The 14,846-nt window shown below is 46.8% G+C and overlaps 1 protein-coding gene across 2 annotated transcripts in view; it reads left to right on the plus strand.

Moving 5' to 3' along the window:
* The first annotated feature begins 9,595 nt into the window (after positions 1 to 9,595).
* LOC129829415 (constitutive coactivator of PPAR-gamma-like protein 2) overlaps positions 9,596 to 14,846 on the plus strand; it is an 89,541-nt gene continuing 84,290 nt past the window's right edge. Inside the window, exon 1 of one of the 2 annotated variants that reach the window (XM_055891097.1) lies at positions 9,596 to 11,078. In XM_055891097.1, the coding sequence (XP_055747072.1) occupies positions 10,581 to 11,078 (498 nt within the window). In that variant the 5' untranslated portion in view covers positions 9,596 to 10,580. The remainder of the gene's footprint in view (positions 11,079 to 14,846) is intronic. The other variant, XM_055891098.1, reaches the window with a different exon arrangement.

A 14,846-nucleotide genomic window follows, 5' to 3' on the forward strand; every position in this document is an offset into this window, starting at 1 on the left:
TCACAATCATAGTGTCATAATCATAGGGTCATAGGGTCATAATCATCGGGTCATAATTATAGGGTCATAATCATAGGGTCTTAATTATAAGGTCATAATCACATGGTCATAATTATTGGGTCATAAAATCAAATCAAATCAAATCTAATTTTATTAGTCACATACACATGGTTAGCAGATGTTAATGCGAGTGTAGCGAAATGCTTGTGCTTCTAGTTCCGACAATGCAGTAATAACCAACAGTAATCTAACCTAACAATTCCACACTACTACCTTACACACACACACAAGTGTAAAGGGATAAAGAATATGTACATAAAGATATATGGATGAGTGGTGGTACAGAACGGCATGGCAGATGCAGTAGATGGTATAGAGTACGGTATATACATATGAGATGAGTACTGTAGGGTATGTAAACATAAAGTGGCATAGTTTAAAGTGGCTAGTGGTACATGTATTGCATAAAGATGGCAAGATGCAGTAGATGATATAGAGTACAGTATATATACATATGAGATGGGTAATGTAGGGTATGTAAACATTGTATTAAGTGGCATTGCTTAAAGTGGCTAGTGGTACATTTTTACATAATTTCCATCAATTCCCATTTTTAAAGTGGCTGGAGTTGAGTCAGTATGTTGGCAGCGGCCGCTAAATGTTAGTGGTGGCTGTTTAACAGTCTGATGGCCTTGAGATAGAAGCTGTTTTTCAGTCTCTCGGTCCCTGCTTTGATGCACCTGTACTGACCTCGCCTTCTGGATGATAGCGGGGTGAACAGGCAGTGGCTTGGGTGGTTGTTGTCCTTGATGATCTTTATGGCCTTCCTGTGACATCGGGTGGTGTAGGTGTCCTGGAGGGCAGGTAGTTTGCCCCTGGTGATGCGTTCTGCAGACCTCACTACCCTCTGGAGAGCCTTACGGTTGTGGGCGGAGCAGTTGCCGTACCAGGCGGTGATACAGCCCGACAGGATGCTCTCGATTGTGCATCTGTAGAAGTTTGTGAGTGCTTTTGGTGACAAGCCGAATTTCTTCAGCCTCCTGAGGTTGAAGAGGCGCTGCTGCGCCTTCTTCACAACGCTGTCTGTGTGGGTGGACCAGTTCAGTTTGTCCGTGATGTGTACACCGAGGAACTTAAAACTTTCCACCTTCTCCACTACTGACCCGTCGATGTGGATAGGGGGGTGCTCCCTCTGCTGTTTCCTGAAGTCCACAATCATCTCCTTTGTTTTGTTGACGTTGAGTATGAGGTTATTTTCCTGACACCACACTCCGAGGGCCCTCACCTCCTCCCTGTAGGCCGTCTCGTCGTTGTTGGTGATCAAGCCTACCACTGTAGTGTCATCCGCAAACTTGATGATTGAGTTGGAGGCGTGCATGGCCACGCAGTCGTGGGTGAACAGGGAGTACAGGAGAGGGCTCAGAACGCACCCTTGTGGGGCCCCAGTGTTGAGGATCAGCGGGGTGGAGATGTTGTTACCTACCCTCACCACCTGGGGGCGGCCCGTCAGGAAGTCCAGGACCCAGTTGCACAGGGCGGGGTCGAGACCCAGGGTCTCGAGCTTGATGACGAGTTTGGAGGGTACTATGGTGTTAAATGCTGAGCTGTAATCGATGAACAGCATTCTCACATGGGTATTCCTCTTGTCCAGATGGGTTAGGGCAGTGTGCAGTGTGGTTGCGATTGCGTCGTCTGTGGACCTATTGGGTCGGTAAGCAAATTGGAGTGGGTCTAGGGTGTCCGGTAGGGTGGAGGTGATATGGTCCTTGACTAGTCTCTCAAAGCACTTCATGATGACGGAAGTGAGTGCTACGGGGCGGTAGTCGTTTAGCTCAGTTACCTTAGCTTTCTTGGGAACAGGAACAATGGTGGCCCTCTTGAAGCATGTGGGAACAGCAGACTGGGATAAGGATTGATTGAATATGTCCGTAAACACACCAGCCAGCTGGTCTGCGCATGCTCTGAGGACGCGGCTGGGAATGCCGTCTGGGCCTGCAGCCTTGCGAGGGTTAACACGTTTAAATGTTTTACTCACCTCGGCTGCAGTGAAGGAGAGCCCGCAGGTTTTGGTAGGGGGCCGTGTCAGTGGCACTGTATTGTCCTCAAAGCGGGCAAAAAAGTTGTTTAGCCTGTCTGGGAGCAAGACATCCTGGTCCTCGACGGGGCGGATTTTCTTTTTGTAATCCGTGATTGACTGTAGACCCTGCCACATACCTCTTGTGTCTGAGCTGTTGAATTTCGACTCGATTTTGTCTCTGTACTGAGACTTGGCCTGTTTGATTGCCTTGCGGAGAGAATAGCTACACTGTTTGTATTCGGTCATGCTTCCGGTCACCTTGCCCTGGTTAAAAGCAGTGGTTCGCGCTTTCAGTTTCACGCGAATGCTGCCGTCAATCCACGGTTTCTGGTTTGGGAATGTTTTTATCGTTGCTGTGGGTACGACATCGTCAATGCACTTCCTAATGAACTCGCTCACCGAATCAGCATATTCGTCAATATTGTTGTTGGACGCGATGCGGAACATATTCCAATCTGCGTGATCGAAGCAGTCTTGAAGCGTGGATTCAGATTGGTCGGACCAGCGTTGAACAGACCTGAGCGCGGGAGCTTGTTGTTTGAGTTTTTGTTTGTAGGCTGGAATCAACAAAATGGAGTCGTGGTCAGCTTTTCCGAAAGGGGGGCGGGGGAGGGCCTTATAAGCGTCGCGGAAATTAGTATAACAATGGTCTAGTGTTTTTCCAGCCCTGGTAGCACAATCGATATGCTGATAGAATTTAGGGAGTTTTGTTTTTAGATTAGCCTTGTTAAAATCCCCAGCTACGATGAATGCAGCCTCAGGGTGTGTGGTTTCCAGTTTACAAAGAGTCAGATAAAGTTCGTTCAGGGCCATCGATGTGTCTGCTTGGGGGGGAATGTATACGGCTGTGATTATGATTGACGAGAATTCCCTTGGTAGATAATGCGGTCGACATTTGATTGTGAGGAGTTCTAGATCAGGTGAACAGAACGACTTGAGTTCTTGTGTGTTGTTATGATGATCACACCACTTCTCGTTAATCATAAGGCATACCCCCCCGCCCCTCTTCTTACCGGAAAGATGTTTGTTTCTGTCGGCGCGATGCATGAAGAAACCAGCTGGCTGCACCGACTCCGTTAGCGTCCCTTGAGTTAGCCATGTTTCCGTGAAGCAGAGCACGTTGCAATCCCTGATGTCTCTCTGGAATGCTACCCGTGCTCGGATTTCATCAACCTTATTGTCAAGAGACTGGACATTGGCGAGTAGTATGCTAGGGAGTGGAGCGCGATGTGCCCGTCTCCGAAGCCTGACCACGAGACCGCCATGTTTTCCCCTTTTTCGGCGTCGCACAGGGTCGCCGGCTGGGATCAGATCCATTGTATTGTGTGGAAGGCAAAACACTGGATCCGTTTCGGGAAAGTCATATTCCTGGTAGGAACGATGATGAGTTGACGTTAATCGTATATTCAGTAGTTCCTCCCGACTGTATGTAATGAAACCTAAGATTACCCGGGGTACCGATGTAAGAAATAACACGTAAAAAAACAAAATACTGCATATTTTCCAAGGAACACGAAGCGAGGCAGCCATCTCTTTTCGGCGCCGGAAGTGTGTCCGGAAGTAATGTCCGGAAGTAATCACATGGTCATAATCATAGGGTCATAATTATAGGGTCATAATCATAGGGTCATAATCATAGGGTCATAATCAGATGGTCATAATCATAGGGTCATAATTATAGGGTCATAATCATAGAGTCATAATTATAGGGTCATAATCATAGGACTGATAGGGAAAAAGACTGAGAGGGAAAGAGACTGAGAGGGAAAGAGACTGAGAGGGAAAGAGACCAGAGGGAAAGAGACTGAGAGGGAAAGAGACCAAAGGAAAAGAGACTGAGAGGGAGAGGACAAGAGACCAGAGGACAAGAGACCAGAGGGAGAGAACAAGAGACCAGAGGACAAGAGACCAGAGGGAGAGGACAAGAGACCAGAGGACAAGAGACCAGAGGTAAAGAGACCAGAGGAAAAGAGACTGAGAGGACAAGAGACCAGAGGACAAGAGACCAGAGGACAAGAGACCAGAGGACAAGAGACCAGAGGACAAGAGACCAGAGGAAAAGAGACTGAGAGGGAAAGAGACTGAGAGGGAAATAGACTGAGAGGGAAAGAGACTGAGAGGACAAGAGACCAGAGGAAAAGAGACTGAGAGGGAAAGAGACTGAGAGGAAAAGAGACTGAGAGGACAAGAGACCAGAGGAAAAGAGACCAGAGAAAAAGAGACTGAGAGGGAAAGAGACTGAGAGGACAAGAGACCAGAGGAAAATAGACTGAGAGGGAAAGAGACTGAGAGGGAAAGAGACTGAGAGGGAAAGAGACTGAGAGGGAAAGAGACCAGAGGGATAGGACAAGAGACCAGAAGGAAAGAGACTGAGAGGGAAAGAGACTGAGAGGGAAAGAGACTGAGAGGGAAAGAGACTGAGAGGACAAGAGACCAGAGGAAAAGAGACTGAGAGGGAAAGAGACTGAGAGGGAAAGAGACTGAGAGGGAAAGAGACCAGAGGACAAGAGACCAGATTCATAGGGTGAAAATCGAAGGGTCATAATTATAGGGTGATAATCATAGCGTCACAGGCATATAGACCCCTCCTTCATTCCAACCCCCCGCCCCAGGCATATAGACCCCTCCTTCAATCTAATCCCCCCCCCCAGGCATATAGACCCCTCCTTCATTCTAATCCCCCCCCCCCAGGCATATAGACCCCTCCTTCATTCTAATCCCCCCCCCCCCAGGCATATAGACCCCTCCTTCATTCCAACCCCCCGCCCCAGGCATATAGACCCCTCCTTCATTCTAATCCCCCCCCCAGGCATATAGACCCCTCCTTCATTCTAATCCCCCCCCCCCCCCCCCCCCAGGCATATAGACCCCTCCTTTATTCCAACCCCCCCCCCCCACACACACACAGGCATATAGACCCCTCCTTCATTCCAACCCCCCGCCCCAGACATATAGACCCCTCCTTCATTCTAATCCCCCCCCCCCCAGGCATATAGACCCCTCCTTCATTCTAATCCCCCCCCCCCCAGGCATATAGACCCCTCCTTCATTCTAATCCCCCACCCCAGGCATATAGACCCCTCCTTCATTCCAACACCCCCCCCCCCCACACACAGGCATATAGACCGCTCCTTCGTCCTAACCCCCCTCACACACACACACACACACACACACACACACACACACACACACACACACACACACACACACACACACACACACACACACACACACACACACACACATATAGACCCCTCCTTTGACTTCGTTCTAACCCCAAACCCCCCCCAACAGGCATATAGACCCCTCCTTTGACTTCGTTCTAACCCCAAACCCCCCCAACAGGCATATAGACCCCTCCTTTGACTTCGTTCTAACCCCAAACCCCCCCCAACAGGCATATAGACCCCTCCTTTGACTTCGTTCTAACCCCAAACCCCCCCCCAACAGGCATATAGACCCCTCCTTTGACTTCGTTCTAACCCCAAACCCCCCCCAACAGGCATATAGACCCCTCCTTTGACTTCGTTCTAACCCCAAACCCCCCCCCAACAGGCATATAGACCCCTCCTTTGACTTCGTTCTAACCCCAAACCCCCCCCAACAGGCATATAGACCCCAACCCAAACAAACACACAGAGGTATATACAGATAAAGACACACCGCTTCTGAGTATATTACTCGCTAATGTCCAGTTCCTCGTTAACAAAGTCGACGAAATCAGGGCAAGAGTTGTTTTCCAAAGAGATATCCGGGATTGTAACATACTCTGTTTCAAGGAAACATGGCTAGCTGGAGACATGCTGTCAGAGTCCGTACAGCCAACGGGATTTTCAGTGCATCGCACCGACAGGAATAAACATCTCTCTGGTAAGAAGGGCGGGGGTGTGTGTTTCATGATTAACGACTCATGGTGTAATTGTAACAACATACAAGAACTCAAGCCCTTTTGTTCACCTGACCTAGAATTCATCACAATCAAATGCAGACCGTAATATCTCCCAAGATAACTCTCCTCGGTTATCGTCACAGCTGGGTATATCATCACATCCGTGTATATCCTCCCGCAAGGGGATACCAAGACGACCATCAACAAACTTCACTGGACTTTAAGCAAACTGGAAACCATATATCCTGAGGCTGCATTAATTGTAGCTGGGGACAAAGCTAATTTAAAAACAAGGCTACCTAAATTCTATCAGCATATCGATTGCAGTACACAAGTGAGTAACACGCTTGATCGTTGCTTTTCAAACTTCTGTGATCCACACAAGGCCCTCCCCCGCCCTCTTTCAGGCAAATCCGTCCATGACTCCATCTTCTTGCTCCCTTCCTATAGGCAGAAACTAAAACAGGAAGCGCCTGTGCTTAGGTCTATCCAACGCTGGTCTGACCAATCGGATCAAGATTGCTTCGATAAGGTGGACTGGGATATGTTCCGGGTAGCCTCAGACAATAACATTGACGTAAATGCTGACTCGGTGAGCGAGTTTATTTAAAAAAATGTATTTCACCTTTATTTAACCAGGTATGCTAGTTGAGAACAAGTTCTCATTTACAACTGCGACCTGGCCAAGATAAAGCAAAGCAGTGCAACACAAACAATAACACAGAGTTACACATGGAATAAACAAGCGTACAGTCAATAATACAATAGAACAAGTCAATATACAGTGTGTGCAAATGAGGTAGGATAAGGGAGGTAAGGCAATAAATAGGCCATAGAGTTGAAGTAATGTCACGCCCTGACGTTAGATCTGTTTTTCTATATATTTTGGTCAGGTCAGGGTGTAACTAGGGTGGGTACGCTAGTTTTGTATGTCTAGGCGTTTTGTATGTCTAGGGTTTTTGTATGTCTAGTGGTGTTGTATGTCTAGGGGTTTTGTATGTCTATGTTGGCCTGATATGGTTCCCAATCAGAGACAGCTGTTTATCGTTGTCTCTGATTGGGGATCATATTTAGGTAGCCATTTTCCTTGTTTGTGTTGTGGGATCTTGTCTACGTATAGTTACCTTAGTGCACATCAGTAGCATCATGTTTCAGTTGTTCTTTGTTGTCTTGTTAGGTGAGTTTCAGTTTATTAAAATGATGTGGAACTCTAAGCACGCTGCGCCTTGGTCTCATCCTTACGACGAACGTGACAGAAGATCCCACCAACAAAGGACCAAGCAGCGTGCCCAGGAGGAGGAAGTATCCTGGACTTGGGAAGAGATCCTGGATGGGAAGGGATCCTGGACTTGGGAGGAAATCCTGGCAGGACAGGATCGCCTTCCTTGGCGGGAGTCGCCTTGGAGCATGAGAGGACAGCAACGACGTCGGGGAGGTAGGCCACAGAAACCCCCAATTTTTTTTGGGGGGGGGGGCCACATGGAGCAGTCGGCGAAGTTGAGGGGTGAGTCAGAGACTGTCGAGGAGTTATTGGACAAATTGGAGGAGAGTGAAGAGGGAGAGCTGTTGGTTTGACGTAGTATGCACTGCATTCGCCCTGAGGAGCGTGTTAGCAGTCCGATTACATTTACATTTAACATTTAAGTCATTTAGCAGACGCTCTTATCCAGAGCGACTTACAAATTGGAAAGTTCATACATATTCATCCTGGTCCCCCCGTGGGGAATGAACCCACAACCCTGGCGTTGCAAGCGCCATGCTCTACCAACTGAGCCACACGGGACCACCTGTAACAGTTCCTCGTACTCGTTCTGAAACATGTGTTAAAGTTCCGGAACAATTGTTGCCGGCTATACACACCAGGTCTCCAGTGTACCTACGTCCTGTGCCTCTTCCCCGCACTCGCCCTGAGGTGCGTGTCATCAGCCCGGTGCCACCGGTACCGGTCCCACGCATCAGGTCTCCAGTGCGCTTCCACAGTCCAGTACGTCCTGTGCCTCCTCTCCGCACTCGCCCAATATGCTTTGTGGACTTCACTGGACAGATGTGGCTCTCCGGTTTTGTGATACATTTTATTCTGCCACTGTGTATTCTAATTGTCTCGGCCTTAGCCTTATATACCACAGTGTCAAGGCATATGAACTAACAGGTTATAGCGCAAACAACAGTCATCACAGCACATACTGTAGGTTGTAACATCTTTCTGGCTTGGCTTCCCCAGTGATTTAACCCACACACTGCTACTGACTGCCAGACCACCACCACCCCTGACATCTGCACTGAGCTGAGGGAACTTAGAGACATGGTGGTGGAGCAGACAGACAGGTGAGCTGAGGAATATGAAGGTCAGACTGAAGGACAGTGAAGACAAGGCAGAGGAGCAACGATCTGAGCTTCGCCTCACCAAGAAGGATGAGGGAGGAGAGAGGACAAGTGGAGGGAGAAGAGGGGGGAGAGAGGACAAGTGGAGGGAGAAGAGGGGGGAGAGAGGACAAGTGGAGGGAGAAGAGGGGGGAGAGAGGACAAGTGGAGGGAGAAGAGGGGGGGAGAGGAGAAGAGGGGGGGGAGAGGACAAGTGGAGGGAGAAGAGGGGGGAGAGAGGACAAGTGGAGGGAGAAGAGGGGGGAGAGAGGAAAAGTGGAGGGAGAAGAGGGGGGAGAGAGCAACATAATTCACAAACTCACTTCGATTGCAGTCAATCTGTGAATAATATCATAAAAATGGGATGCCAGGTTGCCAAAATGTGTCTGGTGTGCGTGCATCATGATAATGGTGGTGGGCTGGTATTCAGTGAGTGTGATATAGCAGGGTTGTATTTGGAGTGCTAGGGACAGCCAGGGAGACTAGTGTCTAGACCTCGGGTCTAAACGTGCTATGGGCAGAGGGATATGGAGGGGTTGATCTGAAACACAGAAAGTCTATTTTCCTCATGTTCAAATACACAAATAAATGGTGTACCTGCTGTCCCAAATGCCTCCACAGGAGGGCGATATATACAGTACATGACCTGATCTTAGTTTGGTTACATTACACTGATCTTAGCTTGGTTACTTGTTACATTACACTGATCTTAGCTTGGTTACATACTTGTTACATTAGTCTCTCACCTAGTGTTTACATGCAATGTATACTTTACTTGATCTAATATAAATATTAAACATTTGTCTGTTTGATTAATCTATAGTCCATTCTTGCAGGGGGGCAAAGTCTGCAAGAAGAATGTGCATGACAATCATCGATTTAGTAGTTAACTTGTGTTGCAGATCATAATTTAACATTTAGTCCAAAGCGCTCCTCTGGTTTTAGTTAGTGCAATCCGGCGTCTTTGGTTCGGGACGACCCTTAAACGTAACCTTAACCCATACATTTAACCTAAACTTAACCATAAATCCCTTTCCTAACCATAACCATTTTACATTTCAACTTCAATATGGTAGATATGGTAGGGACGTTCCAAGGATCCCCAATAGCACGGACCCTCTGATGTTTCATGCCAAGGCAGAGGGCGTCACATGTATTCTTGGTAGTTAGAGTCTTTAACCCTAGCATTCCAGGGACCTTTAGAGAAAAATGTGAGCTTTTTAACTACATTTCCCTACAGTTCCCTCGGCGTCATCACCGCTCCCCGCCTTCCCTCCCACTTTTGTTGGTCCGTGAGGAAGTCGCAAGATGGCTGACATCGCTTGAAAGTATGTCCCCTTCCTCAACATGAAGTCGTGAGTGTGGAAGAAAGCGAGGGAGGCACCATCGGCCGTTTGTTTTTATTAACTTTTTTTTTCTGCCGTTAATTTCTCCAAACATCCATTTCATTTCGCGTCGTCTCTGTCCCAGAGTTGTCTTTGAGAGTTGACGCGTCAAGTCACGCCGGGGACCCAGCTAGCTAAATTAGCCAGCTAGCTACAGCGGTTAACGTTAGCCAGCGAGATAGCTAGCTAACTAAATCATATTTTCATATCCCATCGGCCAGCTAACTAGCACGTCTCATTAATTTGAAATAGTCTAACGGTTCTAATATCAATATACTGTCAGATTAAGAATTACTCGACCGTCATGTTCGCCAACTAATGCGCAACATTAATTCGTCTGATTCAGGATTATAATTTTGGAGTAAGTCATACCATTACTATAGTTAGCCACTAGCCATCATCAGTTATCAACATTTCATGTGTTATTACCTAGCTAGCTAGCTAGTTAGAGGGGTAGTTAAACTTTAGCCGGAGAATTAGACTAGCTGGCTTTGCTGGCAGTTGACCAAAATACTGCTAGGGATGGACACACAATTGTACTCACACGACCAAATATAGAAGATTGGCTTTGCACACTAACTAGTTAGCTAGCTTTCTTACTTGCTGTTAGGAAGTGCACCTCTCGGCCTGGTCAACTAGCGTGTTAGGCTAGTTAGCCTTTGCAGGATTGGTCACTCGTATCAGAGTTGAGGGTGGCAGCAGCTAGGTGCAGCAACAGTTCAGTCAGTCACACAGAGAGATACGTTAGCTAGCTGCCAGGTTCTAGCTAGCTACATTCTCGACCCTCACATCAGCTATCACCACGGCGTTCCGAACGTACCCGGAGCCCCCCTCCCCTGGCCAGACCCACCGGCTCAACAACACCGGGATGGGTGTGCAGGGCTTCCAGGAATATCTTGAGAAACGGTGTCCCGGGGCAGCTGTCCCCGTGGACCTACTCAAACTAGCCCGTACACCGGGCCGCCAGCCCCCGCACCACCACCCCCATCACCTCGGCCCTATACCTCCTCCACCCCCGGCCCGGATACTCATCGATGCTGACTCCGGCCTGCAGCGGCTGTACGGCGGCTACCAGACGGACTGGGTGTGCGGCGGGGAGTGGAACGCCATGCTGGGATACCTGTCCGCTCTGTCCCAGGCCTGTCTGTACCAGGGCGGGCTTGAGCTGGTTGTGGTGTTCAACGGCACCCTGGGGAAGGAACGGTGGCCGGAGTGGGCACGCCGGGCGCAGGGGCAACGCCAGACAGCCCAGCTCATCGTCAATCATGTTGGCAGTAAGGCCACTCCGCCTCCCCGCGCCTGGTTCCTGCCCCCAGCCTGCCTCAGCCACTGTGTCCGCCTCGCCATGTTCCGCTTCAGAGTGCGGGTGAGTAAAGAGCAGTAGCTGCTACCCCATTCATAGAGGCTATCTACCTTTAGCGCCTATTGATGAAGGCCTCTTCTTCCTGGGGGACTTCTGTTAAAAGCCCAGATGCTTGCTCTAGACGTCAATACGCATCACTTACGATACAGTTTTGGAAACGTAAGGAAAGCAAATCAAATCAAATTTTATTGGTCACACACGTTTAGTAGATGTTATTGCGGGTGTAGCGAAATGCTTGTCTTTCTAGCTCCAAAAGTGCAGTAATATCTAATAATTCACAACAATACACACAAACCTCAAAGTAAAATAATGGAATTAGGGAATATATAAATATTAGGATGAGCAATGTTGGAAGTGGCATTGACTAAAATACAATAGAATACAGTATATACATATGAGATGAGTAATGCAGTATGTAAACATTATTAAAGTGACTAGTGTTCCATTATTAAAGCGGCCAATGATTTCAAGTCTATGTATATAGGGCAGCAGACTCTAATGCTTCGATCACACCGACCACGCCATTGCGTTTTGGTACACCAGAATTACATTTGTTTCCAATGAAACGCTGCGTTTACCTTGCAGCATTGTGTTGCAGAGGCAGTTGCAGTACGTTCGGTGTGGTGCATACTAGAGCTCGACCGATTATGAATTTTCAACGCCGATACCGATTATTGGAGGACCAACAAAAAGCCAATACCAATTAATCGGCCGATTTTTCTTTCTTACGATTTTTCTTCTTTCTTACATTTTACATTTTTACATATTTTTTTTTTTTCTTACAACAATACTGAATGAACACTTTTCTTTTACCTTAATATAATACATCAATTTAGCATCAAATAAATAATGAAACATGTTCAATTTAGTTTAAATAATGCAAAAACAAAGTGTTGGAGAAGAAAGTAAAAGTACAATATGTGCCATGTAAGAAAGCTAACGTTTAAGTTCCTTGCTCAGAACATGAGAACATATGAAAGCTGGTGGTTCCTTTTAACATGAGCCTTCAATATTCCCAGGTAAGAAGTTTTAGGTTATACTTATTATAGGAATTATAGGACTATTTCTCTCTATACCATTTGTATTTCATATACCTTTGACTATTGGATGTTCTTATAGGCACTTTAGTATTGCCAGTGTAACAGTATAGCTTCTGTCCCTCTCCTCGCCCCTACCTGGGCTCGAACCAGGAACACATCGACAACAGCCACACTCGAAGCAGCGTTACCCATCGCTCCACAAAAGCTGCGGCCCTTGCAGAGCAAGGGGAACAACTACTCCGTCTCAGAGCGAGTGACGTCATCGATTGAAACTAGCCATTTTACATCAGTTACACCAGCCTAATCTCGGGACTTGATAGGCTTGAAGTCATAAACAGCTATTGCGAAGAGCTGCTGGCAAAAGCACAAAAGTGCTGTTTGAATGAATGCTTACGAGCGTGCTGGTGCCTACCACCGCTCAGTCAGACTGCTCTATCAAATCATAGACTTAATTATAACATAATAACACACAGAAATAAGAGCCTTTGGTCAATGATATGGTAGAATCCGGAAACTATCATTTCAAAAACAAAACGTTTATTCTTTCAGTGAAATACGGAACCGTTACGTATTTTATCTAACGGATGGCATCCCTAAGTCTAAATATTGCTGTTATATTGTACAACCTTCAATGTTATGTCATAATTATGTACAATTCTGGCAAATTAATTACGGCCTTGGTTAGGAATAAATGAACTTCACACAGTTCGCAACGAGCCAGGCGGCCAAATTGCTGCATATACCCTGACTGCTTGCACAGAACGCAAGAGAAGTGACACAATTTCCCTAATTAAAAGAAATTCATGTTAGCAGGCAATATTAACTAAATATGCAGGTTTAAAAATATATACTTGTGTATTGATTTTAAAGAAAGGCATTGATGTTTATGGTTAGGTTTGGTGCAACGACAGTGCCAAATCATCACCCGTTTGGCGAAGTAGGCTGTAATTCGATGAGAAATTAACAGGCACCGCATCGATTATATGCAACGCAGGACACTAATAATAATATCAACCATGTGTAGTTATCTAGTGATTATGTTAAGATTTATTGTTTTTTATAAGATAAGTTTAATGCTAGCTAGCAACTTACCTTGGCTTCTTGCTGCCCTCACGTAACAGGTAGTCAGCCTGCCATGCAGGCTCCACATGGAGTGCAATGTAAGGCAGGTGGTTAGAGCGTTGGACTAGTAACCGGAAGGTTGCAAACGAATCCCCGAGCTGACAAGGTAAAAATCTTTCGTTCTGCCCCTGAACAAGGCAGTTAACCCACGGTTCCTAGGCCGTCATTGAAAATAAGAATGTGTTCTTAACTGACTTGCCTAGTTAAATAAAGGTGTAAAAAAAAAAAACATTCGGCAAAATCTGTGTCCGAAAATACCGATTTCCGATTGTTATGAAAACTTGAAATCGGCCCTAATTAATCGACTGCATTTTCGAATGTATGCGTCAAACTGTATGCGTAGACGGCTTGACAGAAATGGTACCAGAAGGTGAATGTTGAACTTTTGTTGCATACACATCCAGATGATGCTGCGTACTATTTTGCACAATGATGCTGTCAGTGTGTTCGAAGCGTAGGTGCAGGGTTATGTAACCGGTTGGAAGCAGCCTAGTGATGGCTATTTAACAGGCTGATTGCATTGAGATAGAAGCTGTTTTTCAGTCTCTCGGTCCCAGCTTTGATGCACCTGTATTGACCTCGCCTTCTGGATGATAGTGGGGTGAACAGGCAGTGGCTCGGGTGGTGTAGGTGTCCTGGAGGGCAGGTAGTTTGCCCATGGTGATGTGTTGGGCAGACCGCACCACCCTCTGGAGAGCCTTGCGGTTGAGGGCGGTGCAGTTGCCGTACAGGCTGGTGATACAGTCCGACAGGATGCTCTCAATTGGGCATCTGTAAAAGTTTGTGAGTTTTAGGTAGGGATGCACAATATATCGGTAAGCATATGGGAATCGGCCGACGTTAGCTAAAAATGCCAACATCGGCATCAGACCGATGTCTAGTTTAACGCCGATGTGCAAAACCGATGTCAAAGCTGACGTGCATACCTGTATAACGTAGGTAGATGAGGTAATGTCAAAGCTGACGTGCATACCTGTATAACGTAGGTAGATGAGGTAATGTCAAAGCTGACGTGCATACCTGTATAACGTAGGTAGATGAGGTAATGTCAAAGCTGACGTGCATACCTGTATAACGTAGGTAGATGAGGTAATGTCAAAGCTGACGTGCATACCTGTATAACGTAGGTAGATGAGGTAATGTCAAAGCTGACGTGCATACCTGTATAACGTAGGTAGATGAGGTAATGTCAAAGCTGACGTGCATACCTGTATAACGTAGGTAGATGAGGTAATGTCAAAGCTGACGTGCATACCTGTATAACGTAGGTAGATGAGGTAATGTCAAAGCTGACGTGCATACCTGTATAACGTAGGTAGATGAGGTAATGTCAAAGCTGACGTGCATACCTGTATAACGTAGGTAGATGAGGTAATGTCAAAGCTGACGTGCATACCTGTATAACGTAGGTAGATGAGGTAATGTCAAAGCTGACGTGCATACCTGTATAACGTAGGTAGATGAGGTAATGACAAAGCTGACGTGCATACCTGTATAACGTAGGTAGATGAGGGAATGTCAAAGCTGACGTGCATACCTGTATAACGTAGGTAGATGAGGTAATGTCAAAGCTGACGTGCATACCTGTATAACGTAGGTAGATGAGGTA

Source organism: Salvelinus fontinalis, chromosome 31 (genome assembly GCF_029448725.1).
Source record: "Salvelinus fontinalis isolate EN_2023a chromosome 31, ASM2944872v1, whole genome shotgun sequence".
In the NCBI taxonomy this organism is placed as follows: domain Eukaryota; kingdom Metazoa; phylum Chordata; class Actinopteri; order Salmoniformes; family Salmonidae; genus Salvelinus; species Salvelinus fontinalis.